The sequence below is a fragment of the Quercus suber genome, unplaced genomic scaffold, assembly GCF_002906115.3.
Source record: "Quercus suber isolate HL8 unplaced genomic scaffold, Cork oak 2.0 scaffold_97, whole genome shotgun sequence".
In the NCBI taxonomy this organism is placed as follows: Eukaryota; Viridiplantae; Streptophyta; class Magnoliopsida; order Fagales; family Fagaceae; genus Quercus; species Quercus suber.
Genome location: NW_027069562.1, coordinates 908559 through 927178, shown reverse-complemented (window position 1 = coordinate 927178; position 18620 = coordinate 908559). Strand labels below are relative to the sequence as shown.

The window sequence follows — 18620 nt, the reverse complement described above, 5'->3', positions numbered from 1 at the left end:
ATGACGTACATTCTAGTAAACTAATACTTAGATACCACAATATTTCTTTTCTAGATAATGTATTTATAAATGACCTGTTCTTCATGCTTAAAAAAAAATCATTGCTAGGTTGAACACAATTCTTTACTATAATGTGAAGGATGATCATGATATTTCCCTCTTCTGTGTGGTTCTTAGTTTTCCCTTCAAGTATATTGGCAATTCACACTGCTTTAATGTCCTGTTTTATGTTTCTTCACACTTCATAGACTCAGGCTATCGTTGTCGTTCTAATATGCCTCATGACACAGCATAATTCTACTTTTCTGTATTACAATTTCTGCAATAGAGTACATCAAATTAGTAGCTTTTCATCTTCCTTTTTTGGTTGAAATGTAATCAGAGGTATGGAGATGGGCCCAATGACGAATTAGCATTGGAATCTAGTGGAGACTACACCAGAAAAATTGGTTACCTTGAGTTTTCTGACTATAACAATGTAAGTAAAAATGGGAAGCCTGTAGCAAATTTTTTGAACAATGTTTGGTATCAACCAGAAGAGATCTTTCCTGTTTATGGAACACCTGAAGTTAGACAGCATGCCTTTTGGGTTCCTGTTGACAAGCATTACTTCACAGTTGCAGAGAAACTCGAGGTAATTAATCTAGCTCCTACTCACCATCTCCATATGATTTTTTACCTTACTAGCGAGTGTTGCAAGAGTTTTTCACTACAAAAAATATACTGAATCCAATGTTCTCATCAGAACTTAAAGTTGGGGAGTTGTGTCAACACAACTTGTCTACCAAGAACACCAATTGCTGTGAGAGTCAAAAGGGGAGCAAGTGCTAATGTTTTTGTTGACAATAGTGCCTACAGATCATTCTTGAATACAAAATTTAATGTGACTCCGATTGACATGGAAAGTGCTGCGGTTGCTTTGATCTGTCTTCAACAGAAGACGCCTTTTATTGCAATTAGGTCTCTATCTGATTTAGCTGGTGGGGGGTCTGCATTGTCCAATGAAGCCGGTATATTTTCCTCATTGGCAGCTCAAAATGCAGTTGATGCTGTAGTTAGATTCATTGCCCTGCTTTCATAGTCATAAATGCAATATATATATATATATATATATTTTTTTTTTTTTTCTCGTGCACGAAAAGGTATTCTCTCATTTAACAACTTGACACTCCATCAATAATTGATTACCACGTGTAAATGTACTTGAATTAATTTGTTTGAACATTGGAATTCATTTAATCATATCTGCATAATGCTTGTGCTGTGAGATAATTTTTATTCTTTAAGTCATCTGAACTTAAGCAAGTTTCTGAGCTAGGCACCTTCTATGTTGTATTTGTGCCTTTGTGGTTTGCATGCTGAGATCAAGTTCTAGCATCAAGGATTAACTTTGCTTCTAAAAGGGAAACATTAGGAGTACTAGATGATGTCCCACGCGATGCACAAGCTACTTTATAATTTCATTTGAAATTATTTTTATATATATTAAGACTTACATATAATACTTATTTATTTGTATAATATTTATATTTGTCCACAANGAATTCTCTTTCTTTATCATCAATCGAATCACTGTTCGAGACCCAGGATTCTATTTGATCATCAATCTAATCACTGTTCACGTTTTTTCTTTTTCTTATCAATGAATAGATCTCTTTACTTGTATGACTTAGATGTCTCGTATTTCTCAAAAAAGCGATTCGATTGATGGGATTTGGTATGATACTCATGAGATCGATGAGATTGATATTCAAATATTTCTTCTTAGAACGTATTGATTTGACCCCATAAGCGGGCCCACCGCCCATAGTATGTTGCCGCCGGAAGCATAACCCCGTATTTCTTTTATAGAATCTCTTAATTGTTCCAGAGCAACTAGAAAGAGATTCTTTAACCAAAAAGAATTCAACTCAGACGTAGGATACCTATCCAGAAGTTTTCACAACTCAATCATGTATGATGGAATCATCAAAGATTTGACCTTTTTGAATTCTGTCTGTAACTCACTATAGGCCCAAGAAATAAAGAGAAGATGTGTACGAACAAGATATCAGCAACAAGAAGAAGGAAAAGGATTGAATAGAGGAACTCCCGAACACTTTGTGATATCAGATGTGTCGATATCAATGGTGACTCATTATTTCGATGAATCATTTCTTTGGACAAAAGAAGATTATGTAAACACTTACTCGAAATCTCACTTATCAGATTCCATTGTGGAAGACACAATTTTTCTGAAGAATTCGCCATGATATATCTGATCCATGCATAATATCATGAAAAATGGATACAAATTTTTGGCTGCTACTTAGTATTGGCAATAGGTCTAAAAAAGTATCTAAAAATATCAAATTTAGATATTTGTACCCTGTCGAAGTAAGGAACCATGGCATATATGTTTTAAATAGATTCCATTTTGAGAGAGTTGAAAAAGCACTATCTCGTTGAAAGGTTCTATACATCTGCACTTTCTTAAAGCATTTCTTTAGACAAAGACTCTGTTTTTTCCTCTTTTCGGATGCTAAATATTTCTTAGAACATGGAGTGCAAATCAAACCCGTGTTTGAATTGAAATTGAGATACTGCTACAAGTTTGTCCCCTCTGAATCAGATAAATTCATATTTGAAGGAGGTTTACAATAAGTTCTTTCAAAATTGACTATTTGTCCCTCTGTTAGAGGTGTTCCAAAAATGGTTGCGATCGAGTAAATAGCTCTAAGAATGAATGGATTGAATCGAATTGGAAAATGGAAAGATTTGTACAAGTTATACCTTCTTTTGTCACCACTTTGTGGAAAATCTTTAGGTATGAATATGTTAGATACCTGTAACTCAATTGGTGAAATAGTATCTCTCTCCAAAAAAGCATGTTTTTTTTTACTATTGCGCAAAGAAAATATTTTGTTGCGAATGAACAAGATATTGAGGAATTATCCATACGTAAAATCATAATTATTGACACGGGCCTTTTCCACATAAAAGGGAATCTTTTGTTACAATCGAAGCAGAAGTGATGTGGATTATTCAAGAATCGAAACAGGAGATTGGATCTAGCCATAAGAAGAATGCTTGGCTAATAAATAACTCACTTCTTGGTCTTTGACCCCCTCAATCACTACAAATGCCCCCGATCAGTGCAATGGGATGTGTTTATTTATCTATCTCTTGACTTGAAATAGGAGTAGGTTTGATTTGAAAAAGGATCTTAAAGTGTCTAGGGTTGGCCAGGAGGGTCCTCTTAACGCCTTCTTCTTTCTTCTCATCGGAGTTATTTCACAAAGACTTGCCATGGTAAGGAAGAGGGGAACAAGCACACCTGGAGAGCGCAGTACACCAGAGAGTTGTATGCTACGTTCGGGAAGGATGAATCGCTCCTGAAAAGGAATTTATTGATTCTCTTCTAATTAGTTGGACCATAGGTGCGATGATTTACTTCACGGGTGAGGTCTCTGGTTTAAGTCCAGGATGGCCCAGCTGCGCTAACTAAAAGAATAGAAGAAGCATCTGACTCCTTTATGCATGCTCCACTTAGCTCGAGGGGATATAGCTCAGTTGGTAGAGCTCCGCTCTTGCAATTAGGTCGTTGCGACTATAGGTTGGATGTCTAATTGTCCAGGCGATAATGATAGTATTTTGTACCTGAACCGGTGGCTCACTTTTTCTAAATAATGGGAAAAAGGACCGGAACATGCCACTGAAAGACTCTACTGAGACAAAGATGAGCTGTCAAGAATGTAGAGGAAGTAGGATGGGCAGTTGGTAGATCTAGTATGGATCGTACATGGATAGTAGTTGGAGTCGGCGGCTCTCCTAGGGATCCCATAAGGGATCCTTGGGAAGAGGATTAAGTTGGCCCTTGCGAACAGCTTAATGCACTATCTCCCTTCAACCCTTTGAGCGAAATGCGGCAAAAGGAAGGAAAATCCATGGGCTGACCCCATCGTCTCCACCCTGTAGGAACTACGAGATCACCCCAAGGACGCCTTTGGCATCCAGGGGTCGTAAACCGACCATAGAACCCTGTTCAATAAGTGGAACACATTAACTGTCCGTTCTAAGTTGGGCAGCAAGGGTCGGAGAAGGGCAATCACTCATTCTTAAAATAAGCATTCTTAGACCAAAGAGTTGCGAGAAAAGGGGGGCTTTCCGTTCCTGGTTCTCCTGTAGCTAGATCCTCCGAAACCACAAGAATCCTTAGTTAGAATGGGATTCCAACTCAACATCCTTTTTTGAGATTTGAGAAGAGTTGCTCTTTGCAGAGCACAGTACGATGAAAGTTGTAAGTTGTGTTCAGGGGCGAGTTATCATCTATTGTTGGCCTCTATGGTAGAATCAGTCAGGGGCCTGAGAGGCGGCGGTTTACCTGTGGTGGATGTCAGCGGTTCGAGTCCCCTTATCTCCAACTCGTGAACTTAACCGATACAAAGCTATATGATAGCACCCAATTTTTCTGATTCGGCAATTCAATCTATGATTTCTCATTCATGGACGTTGATAAGATCCTTCCATTTAGTAGCACCTTAGGATGGCATAGCCTTAAAGTTAAGGTGAGGTTCAAATAAGGAAAGGCTTACGGTGGATACCTAGGCACCCAGAGACGAGAAAAGGCGTAGTAAGCGACGAAATGCTTCGGGGAGTTAAAAATAAGCATAGATCCGGAGATTCCTGAATAGGTCAACCTTTCGAACTGCTGCTGAATCCATGGGCAGGCAAGAGACAACCTGGTGAACTGAAACATCTTAGTAGCCAGAGGAAAATAAAGCAAAAGCGATTCCCGTAGTAGCGCCGAGCAAAATGGAAGCAGCCTAAACCGTGAAAACGGGGTTGTGGGAGAGCAATACAAGCATCGCATTGCTAAGCGAAGCGGTGAAGTGCCACACCCTAGATGGTGAGAGTCTAGTAGCCGAAAGCATCACTAGCTTACGCTCTAACCCGAGTAACATGGGGCACGTGGAATCCCGTGTGAATCAGCAAGGACTACCTTATAAGGCTAAATACTCCTAGGTGACTGATATTGAAGTAGTATTGTGAGGAAGGGTGAAAAGAACCCCATCGGGAAGTGAAATAGAACATGAAACTGTAAAATCCTAAACAGTGTGAGGAGCCAGGGCTCTGACCGTGTGCTTGTTGAAGAATGAGCCGGTGACTCATAAGTAGTGGCTTGGTTAAGGGAACCCACCAGAGCCATAGCGAAAGCGAGTCTTCATAGGGCAATTGTCACTGCTTATGGACCCGAACCTGGGTGATCTATCCATGACCAGGATGAAGCTTGGGTGAAACTAAGTGGAAGTCTGAACCGACTGATGTTGAAGAATTAGTGGATGAGTTGTGGTTAGGGGTGAAATGCCACTCAACCCAGAGCTAGCTAGTTCTCCCTGAAATGCGTTGAGGTGCAACAGTTAACTAGACATCTAGGGGTAAAGTACTATTTTAGTGCGGGCTGCGAGAACAGTACCAAATCGAGGCAAACTCTGAATACTAGATATGACCTCAAAATAACAAAGGTCAAGGTCGGCCAGTGAGACGATGGGGGATAAGCTTCATCGTCGAGAGGGAAACAGCCCAGATCACCAACTAAGGCCCCTAAATGACCACTCAGTGATAAAGCAGGTAGGGGTGCAAAGACAGTCAGTAGGTTTGCCTAGAAGCAGCCACCCTTGAAAGAGTGCGTAATAGCTCACTAATTGAGCACTCTTACACTGAAGATGAACAGGGCTAAGCAATCTGCCGAAGCTGTGGGATGTAAAAAGGCATCTATAGGGAGCGTTCCGCCTTAGAGGGAAGCACCCACGAGAGCAGCGGTGGACGAAGTGGAAGCGAGAAAGAAAATTGTGCTAATATCCAAAATTCTCTTGTTATTGTTGAAATTGATACTTTTGTTCTAATCCAATATCCTTTATAACTTTGTAGAATTCTTGCTCAACTTGTTCCATTATAATGTAAAAGACCTGCAGATTTTGTTTGTTCTCTGATTTCTGCTAAGTCTACGAAAGATACCTCATAGTTTTGGTCGTTCGGAATCCATTTTCTATATCAAACAGCTCGTCTCAGTTTCAGCCTAAAACCTTGTCTAGGCGATGGGATTAAATTAAGGACTCATGATTTATCCAGCAAGGGTTTCAAGATATTCCTCAAGTTGATATCTCAATGAAATTTGTAACATGTTGGATTACAAGCCAAGCATAAAATCATGAACTGAATCCTATGCATGAGCAAATGACTGGATTGAAGCAAAAGGTGTTTTTATCACCCCTTGGTCCCTTCAGATATATATATATATATATAATGACTTTTACTTCAAGTGTATTACATCAGATGACAGAAATGGTTCAAAAAATTAATGAACATATGCACCGTTTAAAAACTCCTTGAGTGCTAGAATCACACTAAATAAAACTTTCCTTAATTCCTCCATCAAAGACCACAGATGCATCCTTGTTTTTTTTTTTTTTTTTTCATGAGTATGGCAGATGCATCGTTGTTAGAGAAAACAAAAATTAATTTGTATTATGTTTGTGGGATGCAAAATTTAATAAATAATTATATGTAACTTAAAGAATATATTTCAATTATATAAGTAAGATCAAATAATAAAATACAAGATAGTAAAATTTAAAAAAATAAAAAACAAAAACAAAAATTGCCTTAGGTTATATGATGAGACCAAACTTTTGCCAAGTCTTTATTACAAGTCTTTCAGCCTCCTAGAATGGTGGAAGACAGCATGAAACCTAAGCTTTCCAAGCACTCTTGGAAAGTTTATCCACATAATATAAAAGATATGATTGATACTTCGCGGGAAAAAAAATACTAAAATGACGTTTTCATTAATCTTTAGACCCAAAAAAAATTTGCTATATATATATATATATATATTGTTGTGACATTGGGTTAGTTTTCACTTTTCAGTATACATAATTAGACTAGATTCCACAATAATACAAGAGAAAATGATCCACCACCTTTCTTCATTTCCATTCATAACAAAATTTGTGAGAGTGCGAGCCCTCAAGTCCTCAACAATAAATACACACCTAAATGTCATGCAAACATAAAAGACATGGATTATAGGAACATGGGCATGCATCATTTGAACCTACTAAAGTGCTGGTGTAGTCACTGGAGAAGGAAGTTGAATCCCTGGCCTTGAAGCCCATCCCCTGCGGCTCCTATATGCCTCGATAGTTTGTTGGTTCAGTTCTCCACCTTAACGACAGACACTATGTTTATTGCTTTCAAGGTGAGGAATGATAAAGACGGTGGTACTTTAGGCAGGCCAAACACGGGTGCCGATTCTAAGCCAGTGTGGACTTTGGGGGTCATGTTTGAGTCCCCCCCTTTGTAGTTAAACAATTTGGCTTCACTGAGTGTCTTTTTGACAACTTGTGCCTACTCTATGTTTGTCCTGAGTTCATGTAGGTCACATTCTTTGTTGCATTTGGTGAAGTATCTTTGCTAGGTTGGATTTTAGTCTAGCTTTCATATTTAGCTTCAATCCAGTGTCATGATTTTGGTCAATCTCATGGTCATAGAACATTTTCCTCATTCTTTATGATGAGTTCAATCTCAAATCCTCAACCGGTACATTTTCCTCATTCTTTCAAGTGAGATCAGTTCATGACCTCGGTCAGTCTCATGGCTTTAAAGCCTTTTCCTCATTCTTTGAGGTGAGGTGATCGGTCTTATGAGCTCAGCCTATTTTATGGCTTTAGGACGTTTTCCTCATTCTTTGAAGTGAGGTCAATTTCATGACCTGGACCACTCTCATGGCTTTAGGATATTTGTCCTCATTCTGTAAGGAGAAGTCTCATGGCCTTAAAATGGTTTGGCTTGCTACGTGAATGACCTAATCTCCTCCTATAGACACAAGAATTATGAAAAAATGAAGTAATTTTATTTAATAATGGCAGTGATTAGATGTTACATTTACACACGAGTATTATCTTTTCAAGTTCTCAGTATGCCATGTATGGCGTGGAGCAGTGACTTGCCTTCTAATATCTCCAAGTGATTAGTCCCTTGCTTGTTCTTACTAGTTACCTTGTGTGGGTCTTCCTAGTTCGGCCTAAGCAATCCCTTGTAGCATGACTGAACTTCCTTATCACCAAGTCTCCTATCTATAACTTCCTTCGGTTTACCTTGGCGTTGCAGTATCCTATTATCCTTATCCAACAGGGTGCATGGCTACTCACTCCCTCTTCTCCTCAAGTAAGCCCCAGCTCTCCCTAAGCTTGGTTGAGTTCCCAGTTAGGGTGAGTTTTTACTAATTCTTAGAGAATTGTTGATTTTTGTATTTATTGTGCACTCAAGTTTTGGGCATACATTTGAGAAGACATTGTAATTGGTTTTATAATAGTGAATATTTGGTTGGAGTTGGTCCCTTAGTTTTTCCTTTCAAGAAGAAATGGTTTCTAGGCAAATATTGTTGTTTTTGTGTGTGATTAGTTATCTTCTTATTGGTTTGAGATATTGGCCTGGGAATTATAGCTAGAATATTTTAAAAAATTTATTAAAAAAATTTGTTGATTTAAAATATATATTGCATATGTGGCCCAACAGATTTTTCACTTTCTAACGGGTTGACCTTTACATGAAAGCGCTTAGACAAAAGAGCAGTTATAGAGAATCAGAGGTTGCTGGTCTGGTGAAAGAGTTCAAACTGAATAATCAGTCTATATGCATAACTTGGCGATTATGAAAGCCCGTATTATTATCCAATTTAGGGATAATGTAGGCTGGTTTTTTGCCTACATGAAGACTTATACAGTGAAAACCAACTGAGCACCTGTTTCCTTTGTAACTGATACAAAGTTAACTTCCATGTCTCCAGAAGACACGAACATGGAGGCCTCCATCAATGTGAAGATTAAGCATTGTCCTGTAATCAACAGCTTTCTTATCATCACTTAATTTGAACACGTGACAGCCTAACAGGACTGTGGAGAAGATCTTCATCTGCCGATAAGCAAATTCCTTTCCTAGACATATTCTCGGGCCACCCTGTTAACCAGCACCATGAGAGACTTAGTTTAGTACCACTAGTCATTGTTGCTATACTAGCGCTCTGATGTGCTTTATGTTACTTCTAAGTAAGTCAAACATTGGCCAGAAGAGCTAGTAGTGAGCTTGCGCTTGAAGCATGATTCATGAGTTTGAAATTTTACAGAAAAAACATCTACTAACCTGGAATGCAGTAAACTTGAAAGGGCTTTCTTGCCGGAATAAACCATCCTCATCAAGCCACCTCTCTGGTTTGAATTCTTCTGCATCATTACCTCAAATGAATCTCATCCTGCCCATTGCATACAGTTGGTAAGCCACCATATCTCCTTTCCTCACGCTAAAACCATCAGGCAGAGTATCATCAGAAAAGCAAAGCTTTGCATCCTGTATCCAAATGGGGAAGATAACGTAAAGGCATGGACCATAGTTAATATTATAGTTAGATAATTAAATTTACTATTTCCTAACAACTTAAACTCTTGGAATAATTGATAATTTATTATGGTATCAAGGTAAGTGATCCAAAGTTTGAACCTTGTCTCCACTCTACCATCCATTTAAAAAATTTTAAAATTTAAATAATTATGTTACATTATTCAGGAATTGTTATGCATAGCTTGGTATTTCATTCCACTATTTGGATGCCAAAAATTTTCAGATTAGAAGAACTTTGTCTATCCTCTCTGTTAAATTAACCAACATGGGTTTCCAAGGAGGAAATTCGTCACATGCTGATGCATATGGTCAATTTTTTCCTTACCACTGGAAGTGGGGGGTAAAGTCTGATAGTTTCAGTTATAGCTGCATGGAGGTACTGCATCTTTCCTAGAGTTTCCTCATTCATGCTGGCTGCAAACTCAGCAAAATTATCTATTTCACTCATTTTGGTTGCTTCTTTCACTTCCTGTGCAATCTTATCTTGCAAGCTAGGATGCCTGCAGATCATGTAAATGAGCGAGGAAAGAGTTGTTGCTGTTGTGTCTTTTGCCAGCAGATATGAAGTTAAGAATAATATCTCTCAAATATTTTGTACTGGTCTCGCTCACTTGCAGAAACCTTGACAAAATGTCTTCTTTCTTCATCTGCACAGATAAATAAATTGACAAACTAAGATCAAGGCTTTACCCTCAACTGATATTGAGGTATGGTGTAATTCACTTACAGCTGAATCGTTTTCTGAATCATGCATACGCTGAACCTCAATATGGATTAGCTTATATACAAAACTGTCAACTACTTCGATATTTTTCTTTAGTGCTGCTTCTGATCCAATATTCAGAAACCTCTTCATTTGCCAAAAGATATCAACATATCGCCAAAAGATCAGTGCACTAGAATCATCAAAAGCTTTGCCGAAATTGTTGTATTCTTCACTTGAAGCACACATGCTATCTAGCTCTACTCCAAATGCAACTTTAAAAATTGAATCTAGAGTTGATTTCATAAAGAGATCCTGCAGTCATTATTTGGTTGGAACTCAGATGGGATCATCGGATTCATATGCGGCAAATCTTGAGTATAGCATACTCACCTGAATATCCATTATCTGGTTGGAGTTAGCAACCTTATGGCTCATACAATATATGAGCAAGTTTTGCCACATTCTTTTGGAAGAATATGCTGCTGTAGTTCCTCAATATCTTTGTGGAGAACTCATAACTTGATACCTTCCTTTGTTGGTGCCACTTATCGCCATCAACTGTGAAAATTCCATCACCTAACAAATCCTTCAGAATGCTGTTATGGTAACAACCTTGCACAAAGTTTCAGAAAATGTTTAATATTATATACCTTCCTTTATCATTTACTGGAGATGCCATAATTTTTTAGGGAATAGGCTGAACTAGCCAGCTTCAACCAGCTCAGGATGCCGATGCCAATGCCAACGTTAGTATTGATAATCCAGCTATCAAATATGTAATGTGATAAGCGGCATTGTCTTTCTATATCTGTTCGTAGATAAATACACCTTCCATCTTACAATAATTTTATTTCTGTCAGCAAGTCATGCATTTTGTGAATCAAGTTATACCTTGCCATAATTGTTGAAATTTGTTTTATGTATATACTCAACATTTGCTGGGTCAGTCGTATAGATCTCATTCCTAAAAGGGCTGAGCAGCCAGTAGGTCTTTTACTTCCCAGCAAGATCAGTCATATAGTGCTGCAACCTATTGAAATTCAGAAGCTGGTTAAATATGGTGCCACCAATAGGATGATACTTCTTCCCATGCTTTTGCTGCAATTTCCTGGGGAAAATAAAGATTAAGAGAAGAGGTAGGATTATAGCTAAGACTATGGACATGGGGTTGGAAAGAAAATCCATGCACACTGTATTGGATAACAAATAAGGGTTGTTCATGAACTTTATAGAACAATTGGTGTCAGTGCTTGCATTGGACTACCCCGGTTGGAGAGATTCGATGGCAGAATGGGAGAAAAAAAATCCAAAAATGCTGTTGGCATACCGATTTGATTCTAAAATGACTACTTTCTTCTGTCTTCAAAGAGGACAGAAGAAAGTCCATAACACGCCAATTAAGTCAGTGCTATGATTCACTCTATGCACTTTCACATGTTTAAATCATCCTCTTCCTGAAAGACAAGTTTTCCTCCGAACTGGGTTAGAAGAATCTCATTGAGACCATTACATGATAGTTCATAAGACCATCCACATATATTAAATCACATAATATAATAGCTCATTTAAATAAGTCACATGACTATTAAATAGCTAATGAGACTCATGTGACCACAAGCACATATGAATATTTCTTTGAGTTACCAAAAGTGTGTTGGAGGAACTTTTCCCAAATTGGCTTGGAGGAAAAATCTGACCCTTGTTGAACTAGAATCAAACCATGACATGGGGTCAGAAAGGAAATCCATGCAAACTATATGGGATAACAAAGAAAGGGTTGTTAATTGGTTCTATTGAGGAAACTGGTGTCAGTGCTTGCATTGGACTTCCCTGGCTGTAGAGATTCGCTGGCAGATTGGGTAAAAAAATGCCAAAAGTGTTGCTGGTTTATGTATTTGGATTCCAATATGGCTACTATTTTCTGTCTTCAAAGAGGACCGAAGAAATTATATATGAGGCTAAATTAATGGAAATAAGAGTCAGTAGTATAATTCACTTTATGCACTTATATGTGTTTAATCTGCCTTCTCTTAGTCTTACTGAAGCATAATCAAACAATGATCATGTATTCATGTTTAACCTTATGAAATGTCGAAATAATGCTTAATGGGCCTCGTTCACTCCTCTCTTAGGGAAAAAAAAAAGATTCTACATGTTCTTCCGTTTCACTCAAATCTTCTAGCAATTATCAATAGTGATGTATCCTATGTGAAAGTGACGCTTTGAAAAGGTACACATCTCGGATTAGTAAGAAATTAAGAATCTAACTAATGTAAATTATTTGGCAAAAGAAAAACTAATCTAATTAGAGAAAGGAGTAGATTTTCAAAAGGTTATTGTGGGTTCCTCAATGCCAAAACAAGCCTCCTGCATCTTTCCTTTTTAACTTGTAAACTAGGTATAAAGGGGACTTATTTCTCATAGTGATTCAGAGCAAAATTGAAATTTTAATATCAATTAATATTGCTGTTTTTAAAACAAATTTTGACAATACAACACCTTCAAAAATTGCATCTTCAAGCCGTCATTTCATTTAAAACCATGAGTTGAAGAATTAATATTTCTGTTTTTAAAACAAATTTTGACAGTAGTACCTTCAAAAATTGCATCTTCAAGCCGTCATTTCATTTAAAACCATGAGTTGAAGATGAATTTCATGCTTAGTTAGCAAGGGAAAATACTCTCTTCCACTCATTTTGATGCGCTGATATATACAATATTCACAATTGATGTGCTGATATACACATTTTAAGAGGCGAAAAGGAAATATCCATGTTGAAAACATGAAAGTGGATATGACAGAATCATTATCTAATTTGCAATTGCCATGATGTATACAAAGTGAAATCACATGTTAAAGATGAGTTTTTACTGTGATTTAAAATTGTAACAGGTAATTTTAGTGAAATATAAAACTACATCTTCAAGATGTTATTTCACTAGGAGAGAAATCTCATCTTCAACGTCATTTCACTATAGATATAAGGTGAGTATTAGAGTTTGGTTTAGTTTTTAGTTTTGGGGCTTATTGAAAAAATGGCAATTTATAATTGCTACTCAGAGCAAAAGTGCACTTATTCACATTTACAAGACTAAAAAGGCATGATTTCAAAATTTCACCAAATGCCCTATGCTCACGTTTTCAAACTGCCAACAAGATTTTGGTCCAAAAAACTCTAACCAAACGGGCACATAAATTAGAACCCTCCCCCCTTGCAAAATCAAAATATGAAGTAGAAGCACATAATAGCCCCCCGAATCTTAGATCTTGCCTAACCTTATCACTGTATAAAAGTAATAATAAAATATAAAAAACTTTGGTTGGCCTGGTAGAATTTCTTTTAAAAAGGAAAATCGATTGCATAGTGAAATCATAGGTTGAACAATTGATTTCACTGTGGGGGTGAAATTGTGGGTACACCCAATTTCACTAAATGGAGTAAAAATCATGCCTGCAATTTTATGCAACTAATGCGCCCTATACCTGCCATTTTGCAGTTGTTTTAGAGATACCATTTTGTAAGCATGAAACTGCATTTCAATAAAATCTTAAATTGAGAATACAATTTCATAAAGTGTGATATCATAAAAATTATTTCAGAACAACAATATTTTTATAATTTGATATCAAAATTAAAATTTTACTCAAAATCACTCCTTTTCTCATCATTATTGAACCTCTTTCCCTCATTTTATGTCCATCGTGAAGGTTGACAATGGCCAATTTATGGCAATTTAAAATTATCTTCCTAGACTCCATTTGTTTGGGCATATAATATTTTTGGAAAAAAAATTTTCTTCACATTTTTTATTGTAATTGGAAATTTCTAATTAATAGAAAACATGTTCATAAAACAACAGAAGATTACACCAAAATGATAATTAACAGCTCGCATTTTATAGAAACATAATTAATTTTCTAAACCAAGTCTATGCCCACTCCCAACTTCCATCACCCTTCCCACTCCTGTGTTGCCACCTTCATCCCCTTCCCCCTTCTCCAAGTCATCACCAACACCACCACCTTCCTCTTCATCAGCAGCACTACCACCTTCCTCCCTTTAGTCCCCTGCGTTGCTACAACTACATCCCTTCCCCTGCTCCTTTGTGCCAACACCACCACTGCCTAACCCACCTTCACTCACCAATTGATTATAGTTGTGAACTAGAGAGGGGAAGATAACAACAACAATACAAATCCACTCTAGAATTGTTACTGATATCATGATGATAGTGCGCCTTGATAATTTGAACAGTTCTTTATTTATAATGGCAAGCTTAGACTCATTGATCATGGGATATATAATCACATAAAAAGTCTTACATCAATCTTTGTATATTACAATACACCTTTTCCTTTTAGGGACTTTGGCAATAGAAAATTGCCATTAAACAATGAATATTTTGAATACAAAGAATATATATATATATATATATATGTCAGATGGTATTTATTTCAACGCTCATAAGATACCATGCTACTTTCCACGCCTGTGGAAGGCTCGTATTTCGAGACCTCCATCTATGTGAAGATTAATCATTGTCCTGTAATTGACAGTTCTGTTTTCGTTAGCCATTTTGAACTCGAAACAGCCTAACAAGACAGCCGAGAAGATCTTCATCTGCCTATAGGCAAACTCCTTTCCTAGACAAATTCGTGGCCCTGCCTGCAAACCAGTAGAAATTTAATTTTGGTTTCTCCAACAAGAAGACAACAGACTTTAACTTTCTACACTAGAGGTGACTGTGCATCAAAGGAAAATTGTATATATGTAATTTTGCAGTAAATTTGTACGGCTACATGTTTACGTTACTTCAAAGACAATTCAATTTTAGCCACAACAATTAAATGTCTATGATGAAGATGAGCCTAAAGCATGAAAAAGTAGAAATGCAATATGTCCAAACACAATTTTCACTAACCTGGAAGGCTGTGAACTTGAAAGGGCTCTCGGGCTGGAATATTCCTTCTTCATTGAGCCATCTCTCTGGTCTGAATTCCTCAGTGTCATCACCCCATATGAATTTCATCCTACCCATGGCATAAGGTTGGTAAGCCACCATATCTCCTTTGTTCACACTGTATCCATCTGGTAGAGTATCATCAGAAAAGCATACCTTTGCATCCTGTAAGCAAAGAAATCTAAGGTTTAGAATTACATTTTGGGGAATCATGTCAAATAAGTGGGACCCTACTAGGAAGCTGCTCTCAGACATTTGGGAAACTAATGGTGGCAATGTACATGTCCTTATTAGTTAACAACCAATGAATATGCAGTGTTACTTGAAGTAAAAGGAAGAATAGTGTGATTCTAGATATTGAAAAATTTGGTGAACCATTACTCTGGCCCATGCATATGGCACATGTTGGTCTTAAAGAGGAAATAATGAAGAAAAGACATGCAGTATTTCATATGCAGTTATGAAATGCTGACAGTAGATATAGTCAGATTTCCTTACCACAGGAACTGCAGGATAGAGTCTGAGAGTTTCAGTAATCGCTGCATGGAGATATTGCATCTTTTCTAGAGCTTCTTCACTAATACTGGCTGCAAACTCAGCATGGTTTGTGATCTCTTTCATGTTAGTAGCTTCCTTCACTTCTTTTGCAATTTTCAACTGCACAGCAGGATGCTTGCAGACCATGTAAATAAACCAAGCAATTGTGGTTGCTGTTGTATCTTTTCCAGCTATGATGAAGTTAAGAATTATATCTCTTAAGTATGTTGGATCAGTGTCTGTCACTTGTAGAAACCTTGATAGAATGTCTTCTCTCTTCATCTGCATTGTGCATGATAAAAAATTTATCTCATGGATGTACAAACTAATACAAAACAGGGACTTTTAGCTGAAGTCTACTCACAGAAGATTCGTCCTCAGAATTCTTCATTTGCTCAATCTTGCTGTGGATTAGCTTAAACACAAAATTGTTAACAAGTTTGGTGCTCCTTTTTAAGGTTGCTTCTGATCCGATATTTAGAAACTTCTTGATCCTCCAAAAGATATCAACATAACGAAAAAGGGTCATTGCACTTGAATCATTGAAGGCATTGCTGAAATTCTTGCCTTCTTCATCTGATCCACACATGCTGTCTAATTCAATTCCAAATGCAACTTGGAACAATGAATCCATAGTTGATTTCATCAATAGATCCTACATGAATAATTAGAGTTAGACAATGCGCAATACCATAAGGAATTAGTCTCTTCGTGAACACTGAATTGTCCAAGACTTACTTGAATATCCAATATCTGGTTGGCAGTTGCTGCTTCAGACACTATATTAGCAAATTTTGCTGCATTTTTTCTGAAAATCTTACTACTAAAGTCCCTCAACATCTTTGTGGAGAACTCATGGCTTGATACCTTCCTCTGTTGGCGCCACTTGTCACCATCAACTGTGAAAATCCCATCACCTAGAAGGTCCTTCAGATTCATGTAGTTATACGACCCCTGCAGAAAGTGTTGAGATACAGAACTTTAGCCTTCAATCCCAAATACGTATTCTATCTCTCAAGCATTGCCAAAATTTGAACTTCAATCCTCATAAATATAGTAACATACCATATGCAGTGCTTGAGGAAAATAAGTCACAGAAATCATGTTGAAAGTTTACAAATCACTGTTGTTCTTTCAGCACAAAAGTGGAAAGTGGATTTCTCTAACCTTCTTTGGAAATATCAAATATGCTTAACTTTTTAGTTTCATTAACATCGTGTCATGGAATTTTTACAAAGGGATAGCTTATTGATTTTACATTCACAATGAAAGACTAATCTCACGTCTTAACAAAATTACATTGCTCTTTCTAACGCTTTTGTTATTTAGTACTATATATAAAGTGGTCCTTGATATCGTATCTCACCAAATGCAGACAATTGGTTACAAGTTTTTAAATGATTTGCTATTAATCTATATTGCCATGGTAAATTTATAATGGACCTAGCAAGAATTTAGATAATTATAATAGAGTAATTCTACGACCACATCATTTACCACACACTTTTCCACAACTATGTTATGTGGCAGACTGGCTATTTATCACTTTCACATGGACTGCCACTTTTTCTCTACCGCTCATCCACATCAGAGTTGTGGCAAAGATATGGTATAAAAGGGTGTGTTCCTAAATTTTTTCTCATAGCAATACTGGTAGAAGCACATGGTATATGACTACTAAAAAACTATCTGTCAGTTTTAATTACTTTAAATGCAAGCACATGGTATGTCTACCAAAAAACTTGAATTGACTTTAGACTAAGATAATTTTCCCCAATAAATTGATTACATTATTCCAGTTGAAACCTTAGTTGTGGTGTAAATTAATTGCCACCCATTGGTTTTGCTTTATAGAATTCATAAATTCCAAAGGAAAAGGAAAAAAAAAAATTCATATTAAGTAACATTTTATAATTGTAAACCCAGTAAGAGACGATGAGGACAAACCTTGCCATAGTTGTCAAAGTTTGTTTTGAGTATATACTCAACATTTGCAGGATCCGAGGTGTATATCTCGTTTCGCAGTGGGCTGAGCAGCCTGTAGGTCTTGTACTTGGTAGCAAGAGCAGTCATATAGTGGTGCAACCTATTGAAGTGGAGTAGCTGGTGAAACACGGTACCTGCAATAGGATGGTACTTCTTCTTTCTCGTACTTTTGTTCAGTTTCCTGGCTAGGATATGGAGAACTAGAAGATATACGAGCAGAGCCAAAGCAGCTAAACATATGGGCTTTGAGAGAAAATCCATGGAGGTAAGGTTGGTGATGGTCAAAGGTTATGCCTGTGATAAAGAGGTCTGCTTATAGAGATACACCATATGTACATGGACAATTCAGCCAAAAAAAAAAAAAAAAAAATTCATATTAAGTAACATTTTATAATTGTAAACCCAGTAAGAGACGATGAGGACAAACCTTGCCATAGTTGTCAAAGTTTGTTTTGAGTATATACTCAACATTTGCAGGATCCGAGGTGTATATCTCGTTTCGCAGTGGGCTGAGCAGCCTGTAGGTCTTGTACTTGGTAGCAAGAGCAGTCATATAGTGGTGCAACCTATTGAAGTGGAGTAGCTGGTGAAACACGGTACCTGCAATAGGATGGTACTTCTTCTTTCTCGTACTTTTGTTCAGTTTCCTGGCTAGGATATGGAGAACTAGAAGATATACGAGCAGAGCCAAAGCAGCTAAACATATGGGCTTTGAGAGAAAATCCATGGAGGTAAGGTTGGTGATGGTCAAAGGTTATGCCTGTGATAAAGAGGTCTGCTTATAGAGATACACCATATGTACATGGACAATTCAGCCAAAAAAAAAAAAAAAAAAAACCAAACGCAACGAATGGAGTGATGGACTTTTTGAGCTGCACGGATAATGGCTGTGGTGGACCATGTGTTGTGACGTGTATCTTTCCAGCAATAAGTAAGTTTTCGGATTCTCAATGAGCAATGTGCCCTTTTCGGTAAATCCAAACTTTCCTTA

At 37.2% G+C, this 18620-nt stretch overlaps 2 protein-coding genes and 1 pseudogene across 2 annotated transcripts; 1 reads left to right on the top strand and 2 right to left on the bottom strand.

Annotated features, from left to right (window-relative positions):
- Positions 1 to 1272, top strand: LOC112027182 (bark storage protein B). Its single transcript, XM_065774711.1, has 3 exons — positions 1 to 15; positions 347 to 634; positions 746 to 1272. Exons 1-3 carry the CDS (start codon positions 1 to 3, stop codon positions 1079 to 1081), a joined length of 639 nt encoding a protein of 212 aa, XP_065630783.1. The 3' UTR covers positions 1082 to 1272.
- A 7539-nt stretch (positions 1273 to 8811) lies between these two features.
- LOC112031816 (cytochrome P450 704C1-like) lies at positions 8812 to 11329 on the bottom strand (annotated as a pseudogene).
- A 3059-nt stretch (positions 11330 to 14388) lies between these two features.
- Positions 14389 to 17989, bottom strand: LOC112031822 (cytochrome P450 704C1). Its single transcript, XM_024064532.2, has 6 exons — positions 17591 to 17989; positions 16382 to 16597; positions 16008 to 16298; positions 15605 to 15925; positions 15068 to 15271; positions 14389 to 14811 (listed from the first exon to the last, which is right to left on the bottom strand). Exons 1-6 carry the CDS (start codon positions 17888 to 17890, stop codon positions 14623 to 14625), a joined length of 1521 nt encoding a protein of 506 aa, XP_023920300.1. The 5' UTR covers positions 17891 to 17989; the 3' UTR covers positions 14389 to 14622.
- Positions 17990 to 18620: the final 631 nt, after the last annotated feature.